The following is a 21,229-nucleotide window of genomic DNA, read 5'->3' as shown; positions in this document are numbered from 1 at the left end:
CTACCAGAGACTCGCCTGACCAGTACATCCAAGGACTTACTAGGAACATGCAATGTTCAGTGACCATGCACGCCACACAAGAACCTCTCCATTGTGCATCCATGTTCAGGCGATTACCAGCCACACTCAAACTATCAACAAGGCATGCACATCCAAAGAACCACCAGAGCGTACACACCCACGCGCGTAACTAGCAACCAAAAAATGCGCATTGAAACCCAAGGGTTTACAGCCACACCCAACTCTCTTCTTAGTTGCCACATCCAGAGCATTACCAGTCTCATACAATATACTTTTTATGCAAAATGTGCGCAGAGACGAGAGCCACAAACACTCTTTCTGCAGGCAAGATCTGCAACCAGCCCACACACGACTGCTCTTCAAATTAAACAATCCACTTCCAATGACCTACCAGCTGCACCCCACCTCTCCACTCCACGCGTGCACTCTAGGAGTCAGCTCTCGCACGCAGCTTCTCCATTCAACATGGGTGCTCATAGGATGATTGTAACTTTAAGTAATGTAACCTTGTCTGGTTGAGATTGCAGACTTCCTGCCAGAAGGCCCAGGTGAAATGTCTTAACAGAGTGTATTGTCTGGCTCTAACAACATGTGCCTTGAATTACCTCTTTGTGAGAGGATCCGTGGGCACATTGTTTCTTTACTCATTCCTGGGACCCCCAGGTCCGAATGCAGTCCCCTACAAAAGTAATTACACGCATGGCCACCTGCACTCTGCTTTCCTCCACCATGAACCCAGAGAAACCAAACAAGGACATGTTTCATTAAATCACTGTTTAATTTAAAGTGATGGTGAGCACACCATGTACAAAATAAACTATAAAAAATACCTGGATTTTGTTCAGCACCAAAAACTGCAAAGGGGTGGGGGAAATCCCTGGGACGGAATGATGTGGAGGTGGACGAGCCTAGGCCATCACTGGGACGGACTAAGAAGGGGCAAACGTACAGAAACCTTACTGTTAGTCACTAAGAAAATGCATGATTGGATTGCTTTGCATTGTATGGTTCTTTATGTAGAACTCTTCATACCCTTTGCAAGGCTTAAAGCACTTTTCAATAATTTCGTAAGTAGCTACTCCATATATATCATTTATATATAGGACATACGAACACTATTACTTTCATTAAGTTCCTGGGTGCCCTTCGGGTGCACGGTTGAAAAAGTGTTAGTTGTAGCAATGAGAATAGGAAAGATGAGTGCAGTGCATGCAGTTTGTAGGTAAGGTAGATAATATATGTCTTCTCTTAGTGACATACAGGTGGGCAAAGACGCACCTCGGAGGGCGTGCTCAAGAACAACACAGGTAGATCCAGCACCCTGGGACCCAGCGTGCCATCAAGGGTCCAGCGGACGGTATACCTACCCCTAACACAGACCACTAGCCAATCACATTGATTGAGTACAACTAGCAAATTAGTTTGCTCCATTCATACCGGTCGGTAAGAGGTGCCATTAGTTTCGATATGTGACAGACTTTGCTTTATGAATGCACCCACAGGACACCCTCCAAGAATGGGCAGCCCAGCTGACCACAAAGGATGCACGACCAAGGGTAGGAGAGGCCTACTGTGCAACAAGAAGTCTGTAAGCATCCAACCCAAATACAGAAACTCAACGTTGACAGTGCTCTGTGCAACTGACGTTGTCATTTATGGAGGGACTACGATAGCCTATCCATGTCCCTCATTAATCTCACCAAGCATCAGGAGTGGAATGTGATAGGTGGTTGAGGGGAAGTCCACTTATTTTTAGGACAGTCCATTAAAATAGCTTCACACCCAGCAATACAACAATGGGACTGGAGCACCATACGCTGGTCCTGCCAGCACCTCAAGAAGTCCCCTGCTGAGGTCCACTAGGTCCAGTGTGGTCAGTGGCACCGTCCATTATATTGGTGGGTGCCTGGACCATCAGCACCAAGTTTTGTCCTACCTCACAAAGTTGATTTCTTCTTGCCCTAGGGAAGTTAAGCAGTGCTTGTGGTCGGTTATGTTGGAGTACTGCATCAAGCAGCACAGCTGCATCCAGCACGAATTTAAATTGTGGGAAGGAATGAGAGCCCAGCTCAAGAGATGATGAATCAATGACAAGGTCTGGAGCCGCTCCTGAGTTGTGTTGCTTGTTGAGTTCGCCTGATTGATCAAGGACAATGTCTGCAAACTGCATGGGAAAGCCCAAATGTGCAGTTCAAGTGCACCTGCACCAGTAGCATGAGTCCAGAAGATGTCCTAGGAGCTTCCTGAATGTTGCATAAATATGAACTTAGGAACCATGAAAACTCTTCAGTTGGACAGTGCTAGAGCTAGAAGAGTGAATGTAGAGTTTTCCATTAGGTAGAGCAGTCATCCAGGCTGGAAGGTCCTTGAACCTGGAATGTCCTCCAAACAGTGGTATATTGGGATAGGAAAGTCCAAGGACGGAAGCCCCTAGGATCTGACTGAAGATGATAGGCTGCTGACTTTCACAATGTCTCCTGGAACAGGAAGTCTCACCTGCGTGAAACTCGCTCGTTCCCTCGGTCACGGGTGCCAGAACTGTGTGGGAAGCAGGTTCGGCAGCACTGCACCTTGACAGTTGGCAGGTGGCACCTTCCCAGAAGTCGTAGTGTCTGACAGAAGCTAAAGCTGAGATGGTCCCGCTCACAATGAAAGCCTGCACAAACAAAAGATGGAAAGATGGTTACTCTCAGGAAAAGGCCAAAACGTTATAGCCACCACTGTGAAGAACAGGCACTCGGTCATTCACTGTAAAGAAACATTCATCTGTTCCCTCTATGGGATGTGGGACATTTCAGGCAAGAAATCCATCTTCAGACTTTACTCAGGGTGCACCCTACATGTTTGCAGCAGTGAAATCCATCCCATTTTCACCAAAAGCCACCCCACAGATTATGCATACCTCATAACTGATACCAGATGCTTTGAAAAAAATCACTCTGATTATGAGCTTACTACACGAATGTCGAACACAACCTGAATTTGCTTTTGAAATATAAATCCTTTGTCTTAAGGACAGTCACTGACAGCATACTACTTATCTGGCAGAGTAACTGTGCATACCCAGAAACATTTAGGGCTTGTTTTAGAGTTTGGCGAATTGGTTACTCCATCACAAATCTGACGGATATCCCGTCAGGTGTATTACAAGTTCCATAGGCTGTAATGGAATCGTAATACAGCGAATGGAGATATACATCACATTTGTGACAGAGTAACCCCTTACGTCAAAGTCTAAACCAGGTTCTTAGCCCGGTATAAGTAAATCTTTGGCCTAAATACACTCAACGGGCACAGGAGAAAGACCCTAGCCTAGGCTTTCTCATCAAGCACATTTTACCCAAACAGCAGCCTATCGACCATATTCATTTAATGCTCTGAGATAAACGCAAGGCTCACTTCTGTAGTACCAGTCTGGTCAATGTGTCATGCTGCCTCTAGCATGCCTTCGGCCCCAACTATTCTCAGGGACCCCCAGTGGGGTTACCACCAGTGAGTTCACCTTTTGAGGCGTCTGGGCCTCTTGAGCCTGCTTTGTGGTCCACACTGGCATTGAGGCTGAAGCTAAAGACTACACAGGTCTCTCAAACATTGACACCAGCGCCGCAGGAGGGACAGCAACCCATCATGGTATCCAACTCGAAGCTGGCTTCATCTCGACCAAGGCCATGCCCATATTTTGATGTACCACAGCCTATAGTAAATTCTCCAGACTCAGACACAATTCCACTACTGTACACATGCATTACACCAACTTTTTGGTTCGAACTATGATCAGAGCCAGCTATAAGGAGAAGACACTGGTGGGGAAGGGGAAGAGTTTGCCTTGCCCTATGATGACAACAGATGGTAGATGGATGAGGTCCACTGGCTTCTCCTTGGATGTCCAGGTGTCCCTAATGGATATGCCTGATGAAAAGGTGGACTCAGACCCATAGCATGGTAAGAAAAGAAGAGTCATGACACGCTCATTGGGCATTTCAGCTCAAGTCAGGGATACTGACCAACAATTTTTACCTTTTGGGGATATGCCAGGGGCTTGGTGTATGGCGAACATCAGGCTTCACTTCCCGCATAACAGGCCTCCCAGTCCTTTCGAGATCAGGCAGTGGGCTCAACAAACAATGATGAGGCCATCAGAGACAGATTTCATCCCAATCTTCCGCCCACAACCTCCAAACCCCTATAGTTCACCCTCCAGGGCACACAGCCATCCTGTCGTAGGCAGGATCAGCCACTTTCTGCTGGGGTGGCAACACATTACATCCGACAGACGGGTCCTGCAGATTGTCCAGTGGAGCTGTGCCCTGCTATTCCTTTTTGACCCAAAACACCTTCCCCCCTACATCATAACAAGTTTCAGTGGACCATATATATGTATTTTTTAGTGCAGGCTCTTTTAATCAGAGGAACCATGGAAAGCGTGCCAGCTTTGAGAATAGGGACAGGGTGCAATTCCCACTACTTTCTGGTACAGACGAAAAACTGAGTTCTCCATCCTATTCTAGATCATCCAGTACAAAGAAATTTTGAAAAGCTCACCATGGCCTAGGTCCTCTCTGAATCCCAGAGACTGGATGGTGATGCTGGACGTGCAGGATGTTTATTTTCACATCCTGGTACTGCAAGCTCACAGATGTGACCTGTGGTTCACAGTGTCCCACAGGCACTTTCAGTTTACCATCTCCTCTTTTGCCTCACTAGTGCCCCTTGAGTGTTTAAAAAAAAATGAAGGTGGTCGCTGCCCATCTTCGGTAGTCAGGGGTACCAGTCTCTCTGTAAACCCACTCCCACATTCAGAGTGACTTACTTACTAGTTTAATTATTCACCCTAAAGTATTGTAGAGCATATCAGAGTCTGTAGGACCTTACACTTAACTATTCACTCTAGAATAAGGTATTGTAGAGCATATCACAGTCTGTAGGGCCTTACACTTAATCACTTTCTCCATGCCTGGATATCTGTCAGGCAGCTATGTGGGCATCGGTGCAGCCGCATTTGCGTCATTTTTTTACTCAAAGTGGCGCAAACGTATAAAATATAATTGTACTTTGTAAGTTTGCGGCGCATTTGCGTCAAAAAATGACACAAATGTGGCACAAAAAAGTATAAATATGGACCTTAGTTTAGTTTACTGTAGGGCTCCGTGTCTGAGTTCATGAAAGAAACTAACATCAGAAAACATTAGGATGCTTAAAAGCGGCTCAGTTTGTCACTTCCAAAGCAGAATGGTGTAGAGGCAAAGTTGCATAGCGTCACCTACCAGTGTGCAGGGGTACTGCTTTTCCGGATGCAGTCTGGCACCTGGGGAAACTTCACAAGGTGAGGAATCTGAGGTTAGATAGAGTATATATCTACCAGTGTTACCAGAGGTAAGTAACTAGTTCAATTGTGGAAGCGCATGGCATTTACTTGAGTGGATGATCATTTTGCTAGAGTGAATCTCAACGTACACTTGAGAAGAAGCCATCTTCTAGGATTGCTGATAACAATAATGCCTGTGCTAGATCTGTGCCTGATGAAAATAAGGTTACTTGGTTGGAGGTAACGTGAAGTACTCAATATCTTTCATCTCTACATTTGTGATATCACTCTTGTGCTATTGGTCACTTTTCATGTAAGTTTTCAGTATTGTGAATCAAGTTTTGAGGACGGGGAGCTATGATGTTAAACTACGTGGAATTATTTCCAAGCTTTTTTCTGCTGAGACGTTCTATGGTAGACCTGTTCATCCAGCGCTGGGAAGATTGAGTGTCCATAGAAGAGGCTTCTCCCAGAAGGAAGAGTGACATTGACATTTCACAGAGGGATAACCAGAAGTGAATACCATTGTAGAAATGCAAAGATGTTTACAAGAGATGACTAAGGAAAGTGCGCAAATGTTAATGCTACAGTCGTCTACCAACAGAAGAATGATGGGAAGAAAACAAATCATGCTGTAATAGAAATATTGGTATCTTCTCGAATATGTGAGAAGATCACCACAGGGGTTTTAAGGGACATAGACAGTAACAGTAGTTCAGCCAATAGCGCTTATATTAAAGCATACCTCTGAATGTACCTCCACCTCGCTATTATGTGGTGTGTTTCATTAGAACTACTGGTATAAAGTACTGGATTTTGTGTTTCGTTAAAAGGGAGTTGTTGGCACAGAGATGACACACTGTATCACGTACCCTAATTCCCTTGCTGCTTGCCCGCCTCCAAACGAGTGGTGCAACTGCCGTGTATCAAGCCAAAGTGACCATCAGTGCAAGTAATGCACGTGGATACTGCTTGTACAAATGAGTGCTTTGCCTTATCGGGCGTCACTTCCCGACATACTTATTTCTGGGCACTGAAGTGCGGTAGTGCTGGCATGAGCAGCAACCATGCTTTGCAATCTCTTCTTCACAGGTCCTACCTTGCTTTTTCTTTGAGCGAGGGGCACTGTCGACTGCGAAAAATAGCAATTGACCTGTGTGGTGCAGACAACGCAGAATTTTAGGTGTCCCTTTTACTGTACAAAAATGACAAATTAAGTCTGAACACAGACTACAGAAAGCTTTATCCTAGCCCCTATGTTGTTTATATACACAAGAGCCAAGAAGTGGTGGGATGGTGCTATTGTAAGACAAACTGTATGGGGTGAGATGACAAAGGTTGTGTTGGAAACACCACTAAAGCTTTTTTTTGGCAGAGATGATGAAGGTCTGTGCACCCCCAACGCACGGACAGAAGTGGGCACTATGCTTGAATGGGTTGGAGAAGATGAATACTTCTTTTGGAAAAGCACATGAAGGAGAAGGTTGCCTGCGAGCCTTGCAAGTGCTGACACCACAAATCCTGGAAAGGATGTGTGGCATGAACCAAGGGGCAGACGAATCTTCACTCTATGCTCTAAGGGAACTTCCTCTCACCAAAGACCATCATCTTGAAGTGCTGAGTTTATGCTCTTTGAAGGCTGTGCTCCTGAGTCCTTGCTGGGATCTCTGTAAAGGCTGTCCGCCCATGGTTTTAGTGCCGGCCAGACTTACAGCCTCTGTCCCTGCAGGACCCTGTCATAAGGCTGCATTGGTTGGCGTCTAAGCAAGGAATGGACTCAAGGTGACTACACCAGTGATTTTATACTCTCTGGCTAAAGTATTATCTATAAACATATCAAGTAAGCATGTTTCAGTATCATCTTAAACATTAGATAATAAAGATGGACCCGGCAGATTTTTCTACAAGTAGTCTGTTTTCAGTAGGCATTTTAAACCCACTGGACACGGTGTCTGAATGCTACAATCATTTTGAGACGTGTTATATTCTTTTCAGGCATTTTCGTTTTGCTTTAGTTATTTGAAAGCATATCTGATTTTCTACAGTCTGGTTGTTTTAGCCTTTTAAAAGCCTAGCCTTGTTGTTACAGGTGTGATGGCTATGGCAATTTTTCTGTTTTTGTTGTGTGTGGAACTATAAAAAACGATGTGGTTTGTAGGATTAGTTTGGCATTCTAGTTTGTTGCTTTATCGCGCTGGTGTAGCCAACTGATAACATTTTGGCTATAGTGGTAGTTGGAAGTGTTCTTCAGTTTCGACCGGACGAAGAGTATCATAATGTGTAGTGGATTCCTGTGCTGCTTGGTGCATGTGCTACTTTTGCTTTTTGGTGTGGAAGATTTTGTCTGTGGTGGTGTGAGAGTAGCTTAGATCACATGGTGGATGCTCCATGATCTATTTTGTGGATATAATTCTAGAAAGGGGTTTTGTTTTCTTGGTTGTTATTCTCTTGGAAAAAGAGAGATGTTATTGTGTCTTACTTAGTTATGTGGTCAGTGATGTAATTGTTGTCTCACGTAGAACTCTCTGTGTTGCCATGGAGAATCCTTCTGTGGAGTCTCCTCATGCCAGTTACTTAAGTGATTCCAGGGCTAAGCTGGTAACATCTCTTGCTCCAGATCAGGCCATGCTTGTGTATCTTATGTTCAATAAACTAGCATCTTTGTCCTACCAGTCACACGTGTACTACATATCACCTTAACATTTACACAGTCAGACAATACTATTTTGGTGTTCTGCCACCAGAATATGATTCTGCAGGATTTGAAGGCAGGTTTGCACGACTTAAACAAAAGCTTTTCCCTGAGCTCTGCAAACTACCTTGTGTTGCCGTTTTAAACACAGCTCTTTGAATGTGAGTTCTTGCAGATGGATCTCCTACTCAATGGGACCAAATCGTCTCTCACTACTGCTGCTGTTACTACCATGCACACTGGAGCACGAAGGAATGAAACGAGTTCAGGCTCAACACTGGTGGTGTTGCCAGAGGGCGTTTCACCTTTCCTTGCTGTTGCGTCAGCTGGTAACACCCACACTACCTTCCTAACTGTGGTACTGTAGTGGCACCTCTCATCTTACCAGTCTCATGGACAGTCCAGTGAATAAAGCCTTGTGCAGGAACTGCAGAAGAGGATGCACAAGTCAAATGCTCTTGGAATGAAGGTATGACAAAGGCACTGGTGGTGCTGACATTTCCAGAGCAAGTGAAAAAATCATTACAGAGATAAAGGACACAACTGAGTATGGACCACACAGTAATGGGGGGCATGACTGATAGACAGGTTAGAATGACGGTAAAGATCGGGCTGAAGTTAACCATCACATTAAATGAGAAGCATGCACAGCATTATATGTGTAAGGGGCAGTTAAGCAGACTCCATAGGTGATAATGAGAAACTACGACATAAAAGGCTTCCTGAAACAAGCAATTTATACAATGTCCTGTTCACATAAGAATTTCTGTGCCAGGTAAAGAAGAAGATACATTGAGCTGACCACTTCAGACAATTTATAAAAACAAAATGAAACCCTAGCAAGGATGCTCAATACTATGAGCTGTGCTGCAGCAGTGGAGAGCAGATCAGATAAAGGTTTTCTCCCCTGAGTTGTTATAAGACAGCCTTGGTTGCTTACAAGAGAATGTTTACACGACTAATTAAGGTCAGGATCTACAGCAGGTGCATGAATATTCTAATAACGTAGGTGAAGGATATTTAAGAGGAATTGGAAAATACTGTGTGCCTGAGGCGTTACTGAGCTTGTAGACACCGCTAAGGGGCTTGCGGGCACACAAATGCTAAATTAGAAAGTTTAATACAGCAGGTGTTTCCTACAGAAGATGACTTGATGATAGTAGGGTCGTGAAATACTTTTAGAAACTGTTATTGGAAGTTAACACATATGTGAGACAATTATGGCTAGCGGAAAAGGGGTGGCAAAGGAGATAAACTCAGATTGTGAGAGATGCGTTTGGGTTAGAGAAGGACCTTTTAGCATGGTATTATCTGTTGGTTCCTCCGTAAGCCGTGGGAGAGATTCTTAAATTTGGGCAGGTACGGCCATCTATAAATGACAAAAATATGGCCAAAGCTAGAGCTGGTTATTGGTTGCTTAATTTGGATGGTTTGGCGGAGAGACTGATGAGTGGCAACTTGAATTTCATGAGCAGTGATGAGGTACATATTATGAAGGAACACCTAAAACGACCCTTGAAGGTGTACCAAGGTTGCATTAGGCGAATATTGGTTTAGCTTTTCTGAAAGCATTGGATCCATGATTGTTCTGATATAGTTCTACTAGATGTATGTACGTAAATTTATAGCCAAGTGAAAAACAAATAAGGTGTTCACGTTTGTGGAAGAAATGTTCCGGATGAAAGTTTTGCAAGTGTTATCTTAGAGAAAATAGTGCACAGCTTTATTCCATTCTGATGGAAGATTATTCAAAGTATAAAGAGGTCATACACAAACTATTTTTTTTTACATTCCAAAGACCAGTGAAAAAAAGTGCACACTGGTTGTTCATGGAAGGAAACTTAAGTCCAAATCATTCTGCCTGGCCCATAAACTCTTCTACGGCTAGGAGAAACCAAACTGTATGTGCCCCACCTCAAATACATACCAAGAAGTGCCTTACACTTGGCCTTCATCCTCAAATTTAAATGTTCTAGAATTAAGAAATGGATTATTGAAGGGCCTTATTTTCGTTACCTGGTTCCAAATTTCTGGAATTAAGAAATAGATTATTGAAGGGCCTTATTTTCGTTACCAGGTTCCACATTTCTGGAACAGGCCGATGAGTGAAATTAGAGAAACTCTGAATCACCTCTTTCGAGAAAGCCCTAAAAACATATCTCTTTTTCTAAAATCAGTCATGGGGACTTTTCTTATCCTTTTGCCCTAGTTTGTATCTTCCAAAGGAAATAGTGATAGGGGGTCTTAGTTTGGTGACTTTCTTTTAATTGTCTAAGCACCTTGAAGCCATCCGGTTGTCTATGCTCTCTTCACTTATGAAACAGGACAGAGGCAACTCAGCAGAGGTTGCAGTCTGGGTCAGATGTTATTTCGCAAATTAGATAATTTTCATGGATTACCTGAAAAGCTACCATGACTTATTGACAAAGAAGCAATAGAAAATGTCCCAACTGAGAAGAGGGGACATGGAACTGACCTACAATCTTTCATGTTACTAAGAAAAACAGAACTTTAAGCCCTACAGTATTCAAGACTTATAAAAAGTTTAGAATATGGTGTTACAAGATGCAATGTAGGAGGGTATCAAACATGGTTGCCGATATGTGTATAAAATTACTCATTTTACTTCACACACACACACTGTAAGGAATGATACAAGATAAAGTGGTATTGAGATAAATTCATAGTGAATGTTTTTAACACCTAAGGAGAGGGCCACTGGAATTATTCGGAAATAGAAGTCCTAATTAATATGTAGCAGGAATTAAGCAGCAGGAATATCAAATTATGTGGCAATATGCAGCACACTCTGCTGCATATTTATATCACTCATTTGTCATTTTAAAACACATTGATACTAATAGTATCCAAATGCCAAACAAAATAAAAAGGTTTCTTAAGAAGTAAAAACATTCTCTAGGCCACATTAAAATGTTATTTACCAATAAGAAATAATGTTGTTTAGCGTGGAAGCACAGCAGCACAACTGTATTAACACTGCCCCTTGTAACTCCCAGAGAGAAAAAAAAGTAGTTTGTGTAAAACAAGCAATGTTACATTTAGCATTAAGACAGGCCTCCGGGAAAGGATCAAAAACCAGACAACACGAGGCAGGGAGAACATGGCGGGCTACACGGAGGCGGTAGCCCATTAGAAGCGCTTACCCGCCGTTCCTGAGGAGGCGTGGCACGGACGAGTCGGTCGGCCTGCGGATGTGCCTGCTGGCGTTTGAGAGCACGGGGATCCGGTCGGCTCTGCAGGAAGGAGAGGCACCCGGCGGGAGACTCCGGCACTGGGAGCGTGCCGCGCTGGAGCTCCGTCGGGTGCGCCAAGGTGCAGCAAGGATTCCCCTTTGGGGGAATCCAAGCAGAGCCAGCACAAGCAAGGTTCCTGGGAGAAATTCCCAGGAACCTGGTAGCACGGCAACGCGCGCGAAACAGGCGGCCAGGAAGGAGGTTACAGCGGCAGCTGAGCTTGTTGGAAGCTCATTTAGGCAGAGTGGAGGGGGTTGGAGCCCCCCCTCCGCTCTCTTCTTTAATCCATCTCAGGTAGGGGGGCGAGGGTTGAGGTAGGGAGAGAGTGGTAGTGAGGCCTGTGGAATACAGGGCAAGAGCTGTGCAAAAACTTTGGAACCAGTGAAGTACCCTGTAAAGAGAGGAAGTGAGGGAAGGCAAGAAATAAAAAACAAACTTACACCTTCACTAAGAGCCTATTTCAGGGCGAGACCGGAGGGTATTGTACTTATTCCTGGTCAAGGGAAAATGGATGATCATACTGTTAAGGCGAGTGGGAATGGTGTAGGCTCTGGTAAGGGGGTGGAAGATAATTCTTTCCCTCCAAATGATGATGGGCTCGCCAAAAGGTGACAAGTAGGATCTGAAGCCTCCCTGGCCAGTCAAAGTAGCAATGCGTCAACCTTGCGGCAGGAGGAAGAAGTCCTGGCTTCGACGGTTTCTATCTCCCCTCCCCCCCAAGTCCTGGCCCCTGGTTCAACTTATAGTCCCTCCATGGAGGCTGTGATCCTTTCCATTTTGGAAGATATAAAAAAAGGCTTTGCAAGTTCTGAGAGTAATCAAGGGGAAATTAGAGAGGCCTGTGAGGTATTGGAAAAAAGATTTGACAGTTTGATGGAGAGGATCCAAGTTTTAGAGGAAACGGTGGGGGGGATGAAGGAGGAGTTGAAGCACCATAAAGAGGAGATTCGAGAGTTGAATGAAAAGGAGCAAGGATTACAAGCCAGGATGGAGCAACTGGAGAACTATTCATGAAGGAACAATATTAGACTTTTGAAGGTTCTGGAAGGAGCGGAAGGGGAAAATTTGAAGCCTTATGTGGTCTCCTTAATATAATCTGTATGTGAGTTGGAGGAGAGTAAAGAAGAGATCGAGAAAGATATCCAGAGAGTTCATCGTGACCCTTTCACGAGGCGGCCGAATAGCACTAGACCGCGAAAAATCCTGGTTAACTTTTTAACTTATCAGCTGAAGGAAAATATTTTGATCAGTGCATTAAGGCAGAAGTCGCTAAGGGTGGAAAATGTGACATTTGAGATTAGGTCTGATTTGTCTAAACTTACTATGGATAGGCGGTGGGAGTTGGGAAAGCGTTTGGATGAGTTCAAGAAGGTAGGGGCTTCCGTGCAGCTGAAATTCCCTGCATTTCTTCGATTTATGCACAATAATAAAATGTACAATATAAGGGATGTGGGCAGGGCAGACGAATTGTTGGCTGTTATTAGGAGAGAGCAGGCTGATCATATCTGAAAGGGGATTTTCCCCCAAATGCACTAAAGTCTCCCAGGTAGGCGGTGCACTCTAAAAAAAGGGCCATGTTGGCCGACAAAGTGGGGGGGTTCTCTACGGGAGGGTTGAGGGAGGGTGGGTTACAAGGAGGGGGGCAATTGGTGGGAAGCAACAAAAATGTTCCTTATTCACTGAATCCATTGGTAGGCCCCCATCGAGTGGCAGCTTGGTATTGGGGGATTCTAGAAGGGGTGGGTGGTGAGTTCGAACTTCCCAAGGCTTTGTGGAGTGAATTCTTCCCTAAAGAGTCTGCTCATATGTGGTGGAAGGAGTCATTAACTTTTCTGTCTGACATTGTTAAGCCAGCTGCTTTGAGGAAGAACCACTACTATATGATTCATAGAGCTTATATTTATCCTGAGAAGTTATCTAAAATGAAAGGAGGGCAGGAGGTGAAATGTCCAAAATGTGGTTTAATACAAGCAACTGACATCCATATGTTCTGGGAATGTCCGGATGTTCGTTATTTTTGGGAAAAGGTATGTGAGACAGTCTCGAATATATTGGAGTGGGAAATTGTAGCATCTCTCCCTTTAGTAATTTTTGGTCAACCACAAGATCAGCAGGGGAGGAGTGGAAGAGATACAACCCTGAATCTCAAATTTGTATTTTATGTAATTCTGTTGGGGAGAAGGGAAATATGCAGAAAATGGATGTCGACTTCCCTTCCAATTTATTCGGAATGGCTTAATGATGTGTTTCGTACCGCGGATTTGGATTTAAGGTCACGGGGAAATAACAGGATGGGGGGGAATTTTTGGGCACCATTATTGATTTGGAAACATTGACCTGGAAATGTTGATTTAGATAATGATAATTTGGCAAACATTATGTGTGAATAAGTATTGGTTTCAGTTATTTGTCCAATGATTTTATCCCCTGCTCTGAAATCCTCATGGAATCTAGACTGATGGAGGATTGTTTGAGAGTAAAGGGCGTCCCCTGGCCTGGATAACTCTATTGCTCTACTATTGGTAAAGTAAGAAGGGTTCTTTAATAGCCACGGTGAATGAGGACAAAGGAAAAAAAAAAAAAAAGACAGGCCTCCGGGTGTCCACCACTTACAACAAAATTGAGCCTCTTAAGTACAGATCTTTGCTTTTGTTTTTGCTCTTTATTAGGGCTTTATGTGGGCCTGCACCCTCCAAAATTCAGACCAGATAGTAATTAAAAACGGCCCTACCAGTCTGTGTATTCATGTAAATAAATTTAATGGCAAAAACATGAATTGATTTCTGAACAGTTAACGTTAAGGCAATTGATGTCTTTTAGTTCCTATTTATATTTCACGTTTTACTCATTTTTGCATTCCCTAAAAGTGCTTTTTCCAGGATGTTGTTTTTCTGTATTTTTTTTCTGTACAGCACAATACGGAGTCACCTCATAGAAGCAAAATGCAGTACTTACAGGTGAGTGAGGATCACAAAAATGTAGTTTACATGTTTAAGTCACATGCTTAGTTACATAGGCTACACCCCTTTTTAGACACCCCCACTTTTTTTCATCCTATTTAAAGCCCTGCTGTTTATCCACATGTATACACCTCTAGTAGGACTTCTTTCCACTAGAACACTGTCTTGAAGAACATTATTGTACATTACATAGGTCCTGATTATGAGTTCGGTGGACGGTTTTACCCGTCCGCTGAACTTCTGACAGGGAGGTTACCGCCACAGTGGCTACTTCCCTGCCGGGCCCATTATGAGTTTCCCACTAGGTTGGTGGGCGGAAACCTGAGTTTCCACCCGCTGGCCTAAGCGGGAAACACCCTACAGCATTGTCTCCAGCTCGTGATTGAGCTGGCAGCAATGTTGTAGGATGCAGGGTACACCAGCACTCTCGCAATGCTCATTGTTTGCAAAGGAGACAGTGAACATTGCAACGATGCTGGCCAGGGGACTCCCTGCACTGCCCATGACAAGTGCATGGGAAGTGCAGGGGCCCCCTGCACCCATTCTCCGCCAGCCTTTTCATGGCGGTGCTACCGCCATGAAATCGCTGGCGGAGAACAAAGCTGTAATCCCCAGGGCAGAGCTGCCCTGGCGGATTAGGACCGCCACAACTGCCAGACCACCAGGACAACTAATCCTGGCGGTCCGGCTTTGGCACTACCGCGACGGTCATAACGTGGTGCTCGTACCGCTGCATTGGTGGCAGTCCGAACGCCACCACAATTCTGGCGGTAGGTATACCGCCAGACTTGTAATGAGGCCCATAGTGTTTACATACATAAATAATGGAAGAGCCTGGCCATGAGGCATTGTAAGATTCAAGACATCACATTTTAGAAAGAGAAATGCAATGTGAGGGAATTGTTTGCACTCTTAGTGCCCTTATGAGATACCTGCTGCTCTGCTCACATTGTCAGTGATGTTTCATGATAAAGGAGCCATTATTTGCACCCTGTTTAAAATCCATTTGAATATGTCATGATTTCTTTCATTCTGCATATAAAATCCCAAACCCCCTCCATTCTCTAGGGACAGTAATAAGGATTGGCAAAGGTTTCAATAGTGTAATCTTTGAGTACAACAAATAGCTAGATAGCCTTTGCAAAGTATGTGCAACTGTATTGTAATGTGTGAAACATAAATGTCCATTGCAATAAATATTTTTCCGCTCTGCTAATGGTGGAATATAAAGTTTTTTTTAAATAAATAACAGCAGAACCGACCAGCTGGTAATGGCCAACATCTCCCTTTCATTCGCCTTCTCTACCCTGAGTTGGGTGCAAGCAGGGGAAATCCGGCGGGAAACCGCCGGATTCCCTTTTCTGACGGTCAGAATGGGCAATGAAGCATCGCCAGCCTGTTGGCGGTGCTTCCGTTGCCCCCGGCCCTGGCGGTCTTGTACCGCCAGGGTCGGAATGAGGCCCTGAGTCTCTTTGTCGATTCACACAGAAATTCCAGCTGGGTTAATGCAAACGTTTCTTGAGTTAACTTCAGTGGGAGCCTGCCCATCCTCAAGTGCAAGGGTTAGGGCATGGCCTGCACTGTTCAATGACAGCTTTGTCTTTCTTGAGACCCAGCCTAGGAATTTTGCTACTCAATGCAAACATGTCCAACTGTGTCCCATCACGCCCCCTCCACCTGGCAGGTGTGAACTCAAAACACATCCATCGCCATTTCCACCTACTGTTAATCACAGGTATTGCTCTGACTTTTAGAGATTAGAACATCCTCAAGTGAAAATATTTTTTTAAAGTGTGTACTTTTTACTGTCAGTGAGATGCTTTTGAAGAAGGTAACGGTTTCGTGTGTAACAACTGAAAGATGCCATACAAAACCATTACCTATAAAACAAGCATTTGCAATGCAATGGGTCTTGCGTTTGCTCGAGTTACGGCTATTAGCATTGTAAGTTCCTAACTGGATTTTCCTTGCCACATCAATGGAAATGAAAAGTAAAACAGTTGACATAAGCAAGCCGAATCAAAGTGCCACGGCCGCCATGAGCTTGAGTGCGAAGGAGAGACACAAAGGGAAAAAGAAGTTCGCTCACAGTCAAACATATCAGCAAATGTGCAATTATTCATGTAACAGGGTCGATGGCCAAGGCGGTAACAAAACTGCCCTAAGGAGGGACAAACGTAAAGCATTTACCAATGATAACAAAGGATTTTTGAAAGGCAAGCCCATGAACGAGTGATGGTGATGGGTGTGTGGTGGGCATGGTACAAAGCCCACAGATAGATTACAATACATCAGACCTAAAAATCACAAGGGGCACATTTTAATTACTCGTTGACAGCGAAGTGGCTTCTACTGAGATGCATATATATGTCTCTGTAGCAGCTCTGGGCGTGCTGATCGCATTTACATGTTCTGTGAGATACAGACACCTTGGCAATAAAAAACAACGATCCGGGGATGAAATGGTGTCCTTGTGGATGGATTTTTCCCAGCCTTTACCATCTTGACACCTATGGCCAATGTCTGGTATTGGCAGTTTATAGTCAGGGCCCCTGGAATTGCGCCATTCTGTGGTGATTTTCAAATAATTATGGATTTCCTGCATTTGCCACATAATCCATCATCTGCCACATAATTCTGCTATTATGTTTCTAGCTCAAACGGATCAAAATTTACAAAAAATATGGCGACTCGGATCACTGCACACCAGAAGCTTTTTGCAAAGGTTGACTGGTCATTTTCAGTTGCTTTTAGCGGTATATGGGTGTTAAATTGGTACTAATAAGGTGATGCCTTTTCCCGGACACTGTTACCGGGTGTAAACATGTAAAAACCATCAAGTAATAATATCACAAAATGTGCCAGATTATCTGCATAATTTGCCTTTTCTTACCGCATAATTTAGTCAACACTGTCACATAATTTGGTTCTCCTCTGCCGCATAATAGAAGTGGCCCTAGTAATAGGGCTGGCTGTGCAAAAGGTACAAAAAAAGTTTGGTGATTAAGCCGTGCCCACCCAGAGGCGTTGGGCCTGGCTCCTGCGGTACCATTCCTTAGTTACAAGGCTGTTCTCTGACCCAGGGTCACATCTTCCATTGGTGCAGAAGGTGCACTGGCACCGGGTCCCAGAGGCTTGAGAGCCCAATAAACCCTCATGACCGCTGTAATGTTTTAATTAAAAACAGCAGCAACGGGGGTCATTTCTTTCCTCGCATTAGGGCCCACGACACACTGGTACGCTACCATACTTCGTGGAAAAGGCCCAACCTGAGCTCCTCGATGCAAGCGAGCAGACCCTGACCAGCAGCAGCCGCTGGGTAAAGGCTCCCTGTCTGTGACATCGCCCCTCACCTTTAGTCCTCCTTGTGGCTTTTGACAGTAGCCTTGTGGCCTCCCATAGGCTGGTTATTCTCAGCGTTAGTATCCTCTTTCCCAGTGCCTCCGAGATGTAAACACGGCTACTTACGTTGTGAGGCCTGGAATGCCACTTACCCCACGCACGGGGACCTTTTTTAATAAGCTTGCAAAGTCAGCACGAGCGCATATAACTTTTTAGGAAGGAGACTTGTCTCTGAGCAGCCTTCACACTCTGCTGCAAGGCTGTCAGCGTAGAAACATTCCTTGACAGCCAAGGAACCCAATTCCGTGACCTCACCCTCCTCCCCTCGCTCAGCGAGTCTGGCGGTCTCTGTGCCGGGCTCAGGCGGTGTTGGAAATTACTAATAATGTGTTTTGAGTCGGCAGGCTCTGTGATCATGCCCAGGTTTAATACCCCTCCCCCACCAGGCCCTGGGCTCAGACAGGCTCCCACGGCCCGTCACCTGCTCTGAATTACACTGCGCCTTTTATAGGGACCTGACGGTACACGCAGGAGCTCATCACACCGTCCAGCCGCAGGGGTCTGAGGAACTTGAAGTGACCTCTCAGAGGCGCGGACACAGGATCGGCCCGAACAGGCCCCGAAGTAAGCAGGAGCTGAGGGGCAGAGTCATTCGTAACATAGCACCTTCACATTCTGAGCGGGAGCAGGGGTGTCTGCTGTACAACAGTGCTTAATTTGAGGCGGTGGTTTCCGGTCCTAGGCACGGCACTTATTTTTCTGCTTCAAGCATTTACTGCGAGCAAACGGTCCGGTATGGGAAAGACGGAGGAAGAGAAAAACAAAAAATGCGTTGAAAAGGGAGAAAGCAGAAATCTGCAAGAGTGAGCTGAGGGGGAAGGGAGTGCTAAGCCTGAGGAAGCCTGAGGCTGCCTCAGTATTCGGTGCTCCCACATTTAATTGCAGTGTCCACGTGTTTCAGATGAGAGCTTTGGGCACTATCATGTTTTTATTCATAAATTAGGCACTGCTGTACAGCCACCAATTCTACAAGTTAGGATCCAGAGTAATACTAAAACCATGAAAAGTGGCAGTCAGCAGGAACTTATAATTTATACCTCTTAAATTCACACAAGACACATCAGGTATGAGGGATGTCCATCACCAGCACTGTGCAGCTCAAAAAACAGACCTCACACAATGAACAGGCATGGAATAACTGAAGAGATCTGGCACACATGGCTAGACAATTCGGGGGACTTTAATGTAGTCTACCACTGCAGTTCTTTATACTCTATAGGTGTACAATCTGACTGCTTATTTACATTTCACAAAGACACAGCTGTGGCATGATAATAAAAATGCTCATCCGATCAGCTTCTTTCCACTTTTCTCTCCCTCCAACCATGACAGCTCAGGGCCACAACTAAAGACAAATATCACATTCAACAAACCAGTGCACTAACCAGCTAAGCAATTATATCATATCAAATAACATAAATGCACCAGCAGAGCTGTTCAGTGATCCCTGCATACTGAAAACCATAAACTGCACACCTGTCTCTCACACTTCATCCCTGGCTCACCGTTGATAAGAGGATCAACTTCAGACTCCTCGCACACGCCTTCAGAGCCCTCCACATCAGGCCCGACTACCTCAACCACCGCTTCACCTGGTACTCGCCTTCCAGACTCTCAGCTCCTCCCAGCAGTCGCTCACCAATGTACCTGCATAAAGAAGTCTTCGGCTGGAGGAAGATCTTTCACCTACCTGGCAGCTAAAGGTTGGAACACCCTACCTCTCAACCTCAGACAGTAGCCATCGCTACCTCAATTCAGGAAGGACCTTAAGACCTGGCTCTTCGACTGATCCCTGAGGACATACCCCACTTCATCTTGAGACCCCATGGGTGAGAAGCGTGCTCTAGAAATAAGTGATTGATTGACTGATCTTCCATCACACTGCTACGCACTGTGTCTAATAACACGACAACCGCACCTCGGTGGGCATTAAAAACAACACAGAAATACTTCCCACATAAGATCAAGACAATGACAACATCCTTCTAACCACACACCCACCATACACAGTGCAGTGTGATACCTTTGTAGGCAGGTGCTTCAGTGACCCACACAGAGGTAGTAAGCGCTATATATATGTTACAATACCATACACTGAATCCTGATTATTTCTGTAATTTATCATTCAAACAGCAGCCAGGGGTGCCATTTCTGTTCTTGCACTACACTAGGGCAACAAAACACTGGTTATACTAATGGCTGTGCATGGGCTTAGGAAAGTAGAAACTGAAGTTTAAACAGTGCTGGGAAAACATATCTCTCAGATGTCAAACTGCACATTTAATAAGTCTTCTTGAAGTGCTGTAACCTGTGGAGCAAACTCTGTTGGAGCTCTATGACCTTTGTAGTTTGTTCATTATTTATCTGCAGTCTCTGCAATCATTCTGTTTGTCCAGCCAAGCAAGCCAGCAGAGTAAGGGAAGGCAGGAGATGCAATTTTTAGGCTTCGCCAGCATGGTGCGCACTTGCATGCTGTGTTTGTGCTCTGTGCTTGCGAAGTCTGTTGTTAATAAAAAAAAAATCTTAAAAAGGGCTTACTTACCTGAACTTACCATTGGCTTATTCCAACGTCACGCTAATTTACCGGCTTCTGGTTGGACAGCACGTCATCTGCTTTGACTTCCTGCTCTGCTTTGCCGTCTATGCCATTGTGTGGAGTTTGGGGACGAAGTACAGCTTCTGGTTACTGCCAGTGGCTACTGACCAGTGTCCCTCTGCTAACTACTCATCGTTTTGCAGATACTTTTTAATTCAATTATGACCAGGACTCCATAGGTGTGCGTTTACGGAAGCATCCTTTTGGCAGAAGGCAGCATGGTAGGGGCACATGGCTGGCTGAAATCCACTCACCGCCCCTGGACAGACCACAAATCTGAATGACCTGCTTCAGGGCAGCTGAGCAAACAGTGCTCTCGAGAGGGCATGGACTAGTGCATTGTTGGTGCCTTTCCCGCCTCAATAAGCTTTCCCTCCGCCACTGTCGACACAACAGCCTGGTGCCTGCTGTGTAGCCTCGCACTGAAACAAAGCCCTTTAACCATTTATTTAAAGGATTCCAACAATAAAAAACAGCACACACACTACAGGTTCTGCAACATGCACACAAGTTACCCGGGGTGACACACTGAATGCGAGGAGCAGTCTGGAGACCTTTTGATGCGATCCGAGAACATAGGGTTTGATTTTCTTTGCTGCAGCACCTTCTCACCACCCAGCCTTTCTGAAAATGAAGGCAGATGCTGCCCTACTGTGCTACGTCCTTGCAACCCCCAGAACCCTGCCATGCTTAGGATGGCTCAGCCAGAACCCGGGGTCACCAAGTTATGAGCACCCTGCTTTCACACTGGCTGGCGTCATATGGTCACTGTAAGCAGATTGTATTGCAGAAATATTTACAAAACACATGTCAAAAGTGCAGAGGAGACACAGTGATATCACAGGACTATAAAAATAAAAATATTAATCATTTTTATTCTGTTCCTCCTCCCCGGCACACAGAACAAACAACAGAGTGCCCGTAGTGCTTGCAACAATATAGTTTTTTAGCTTCTGCCTACAGCTGCCAACTTTGGAACTAGAGAACCAGGTTTTTGTC

At 44.9% G+C, this 21,229-nt stretch overlaps 1 protein-coding gene across 1 annotated transcript in view; it reads right to left on the bottom strand.

Moving 5' to 3' along the window:
• Positions 1-780: 780 nt before the first annotated feature.
• ADAMTS7 (ADAM metallopeptidase with thrombospondin type 1 motif 7) overlaps positions 781-21,229 on the bottom strand; it is a 431,623-nt gene continuing 411,174 nt past the window's right edge. Inside the window, exon 24 of the mRNA XM_069222951.1 lies at positions 781-2,677. Coding sequence (XP_069079052.1) covers positions 2,514-2,677 — 164 coding nt within the window. The 3' untranslated portion in view covers positions 781-2,513. The remainder of the gene's footprint in view (positions 2,678-21,229) is intronic.

Source organism: Pleurodeles waltl, chromosome 3_1, assembly GCF_031143425.1.
Source record: "Pleurodeles waltl isolate 20211129_DDA chromosome 3_1, aPleWal1.hap1.20221129, whole genome shotgun sequence".
Classification (NCBI taxonomy): domain Eukaryota; kingdom Metazoa; phylum Chordata; class Amphibia; order Caudata; family Salamandridae; genus Pleurodeles; species Pleurodeles waltl.
Note: the sequence above shows the minus strand (reverse complement) of the source record. Positions and strands in the feature narration are given on the sequence as shown.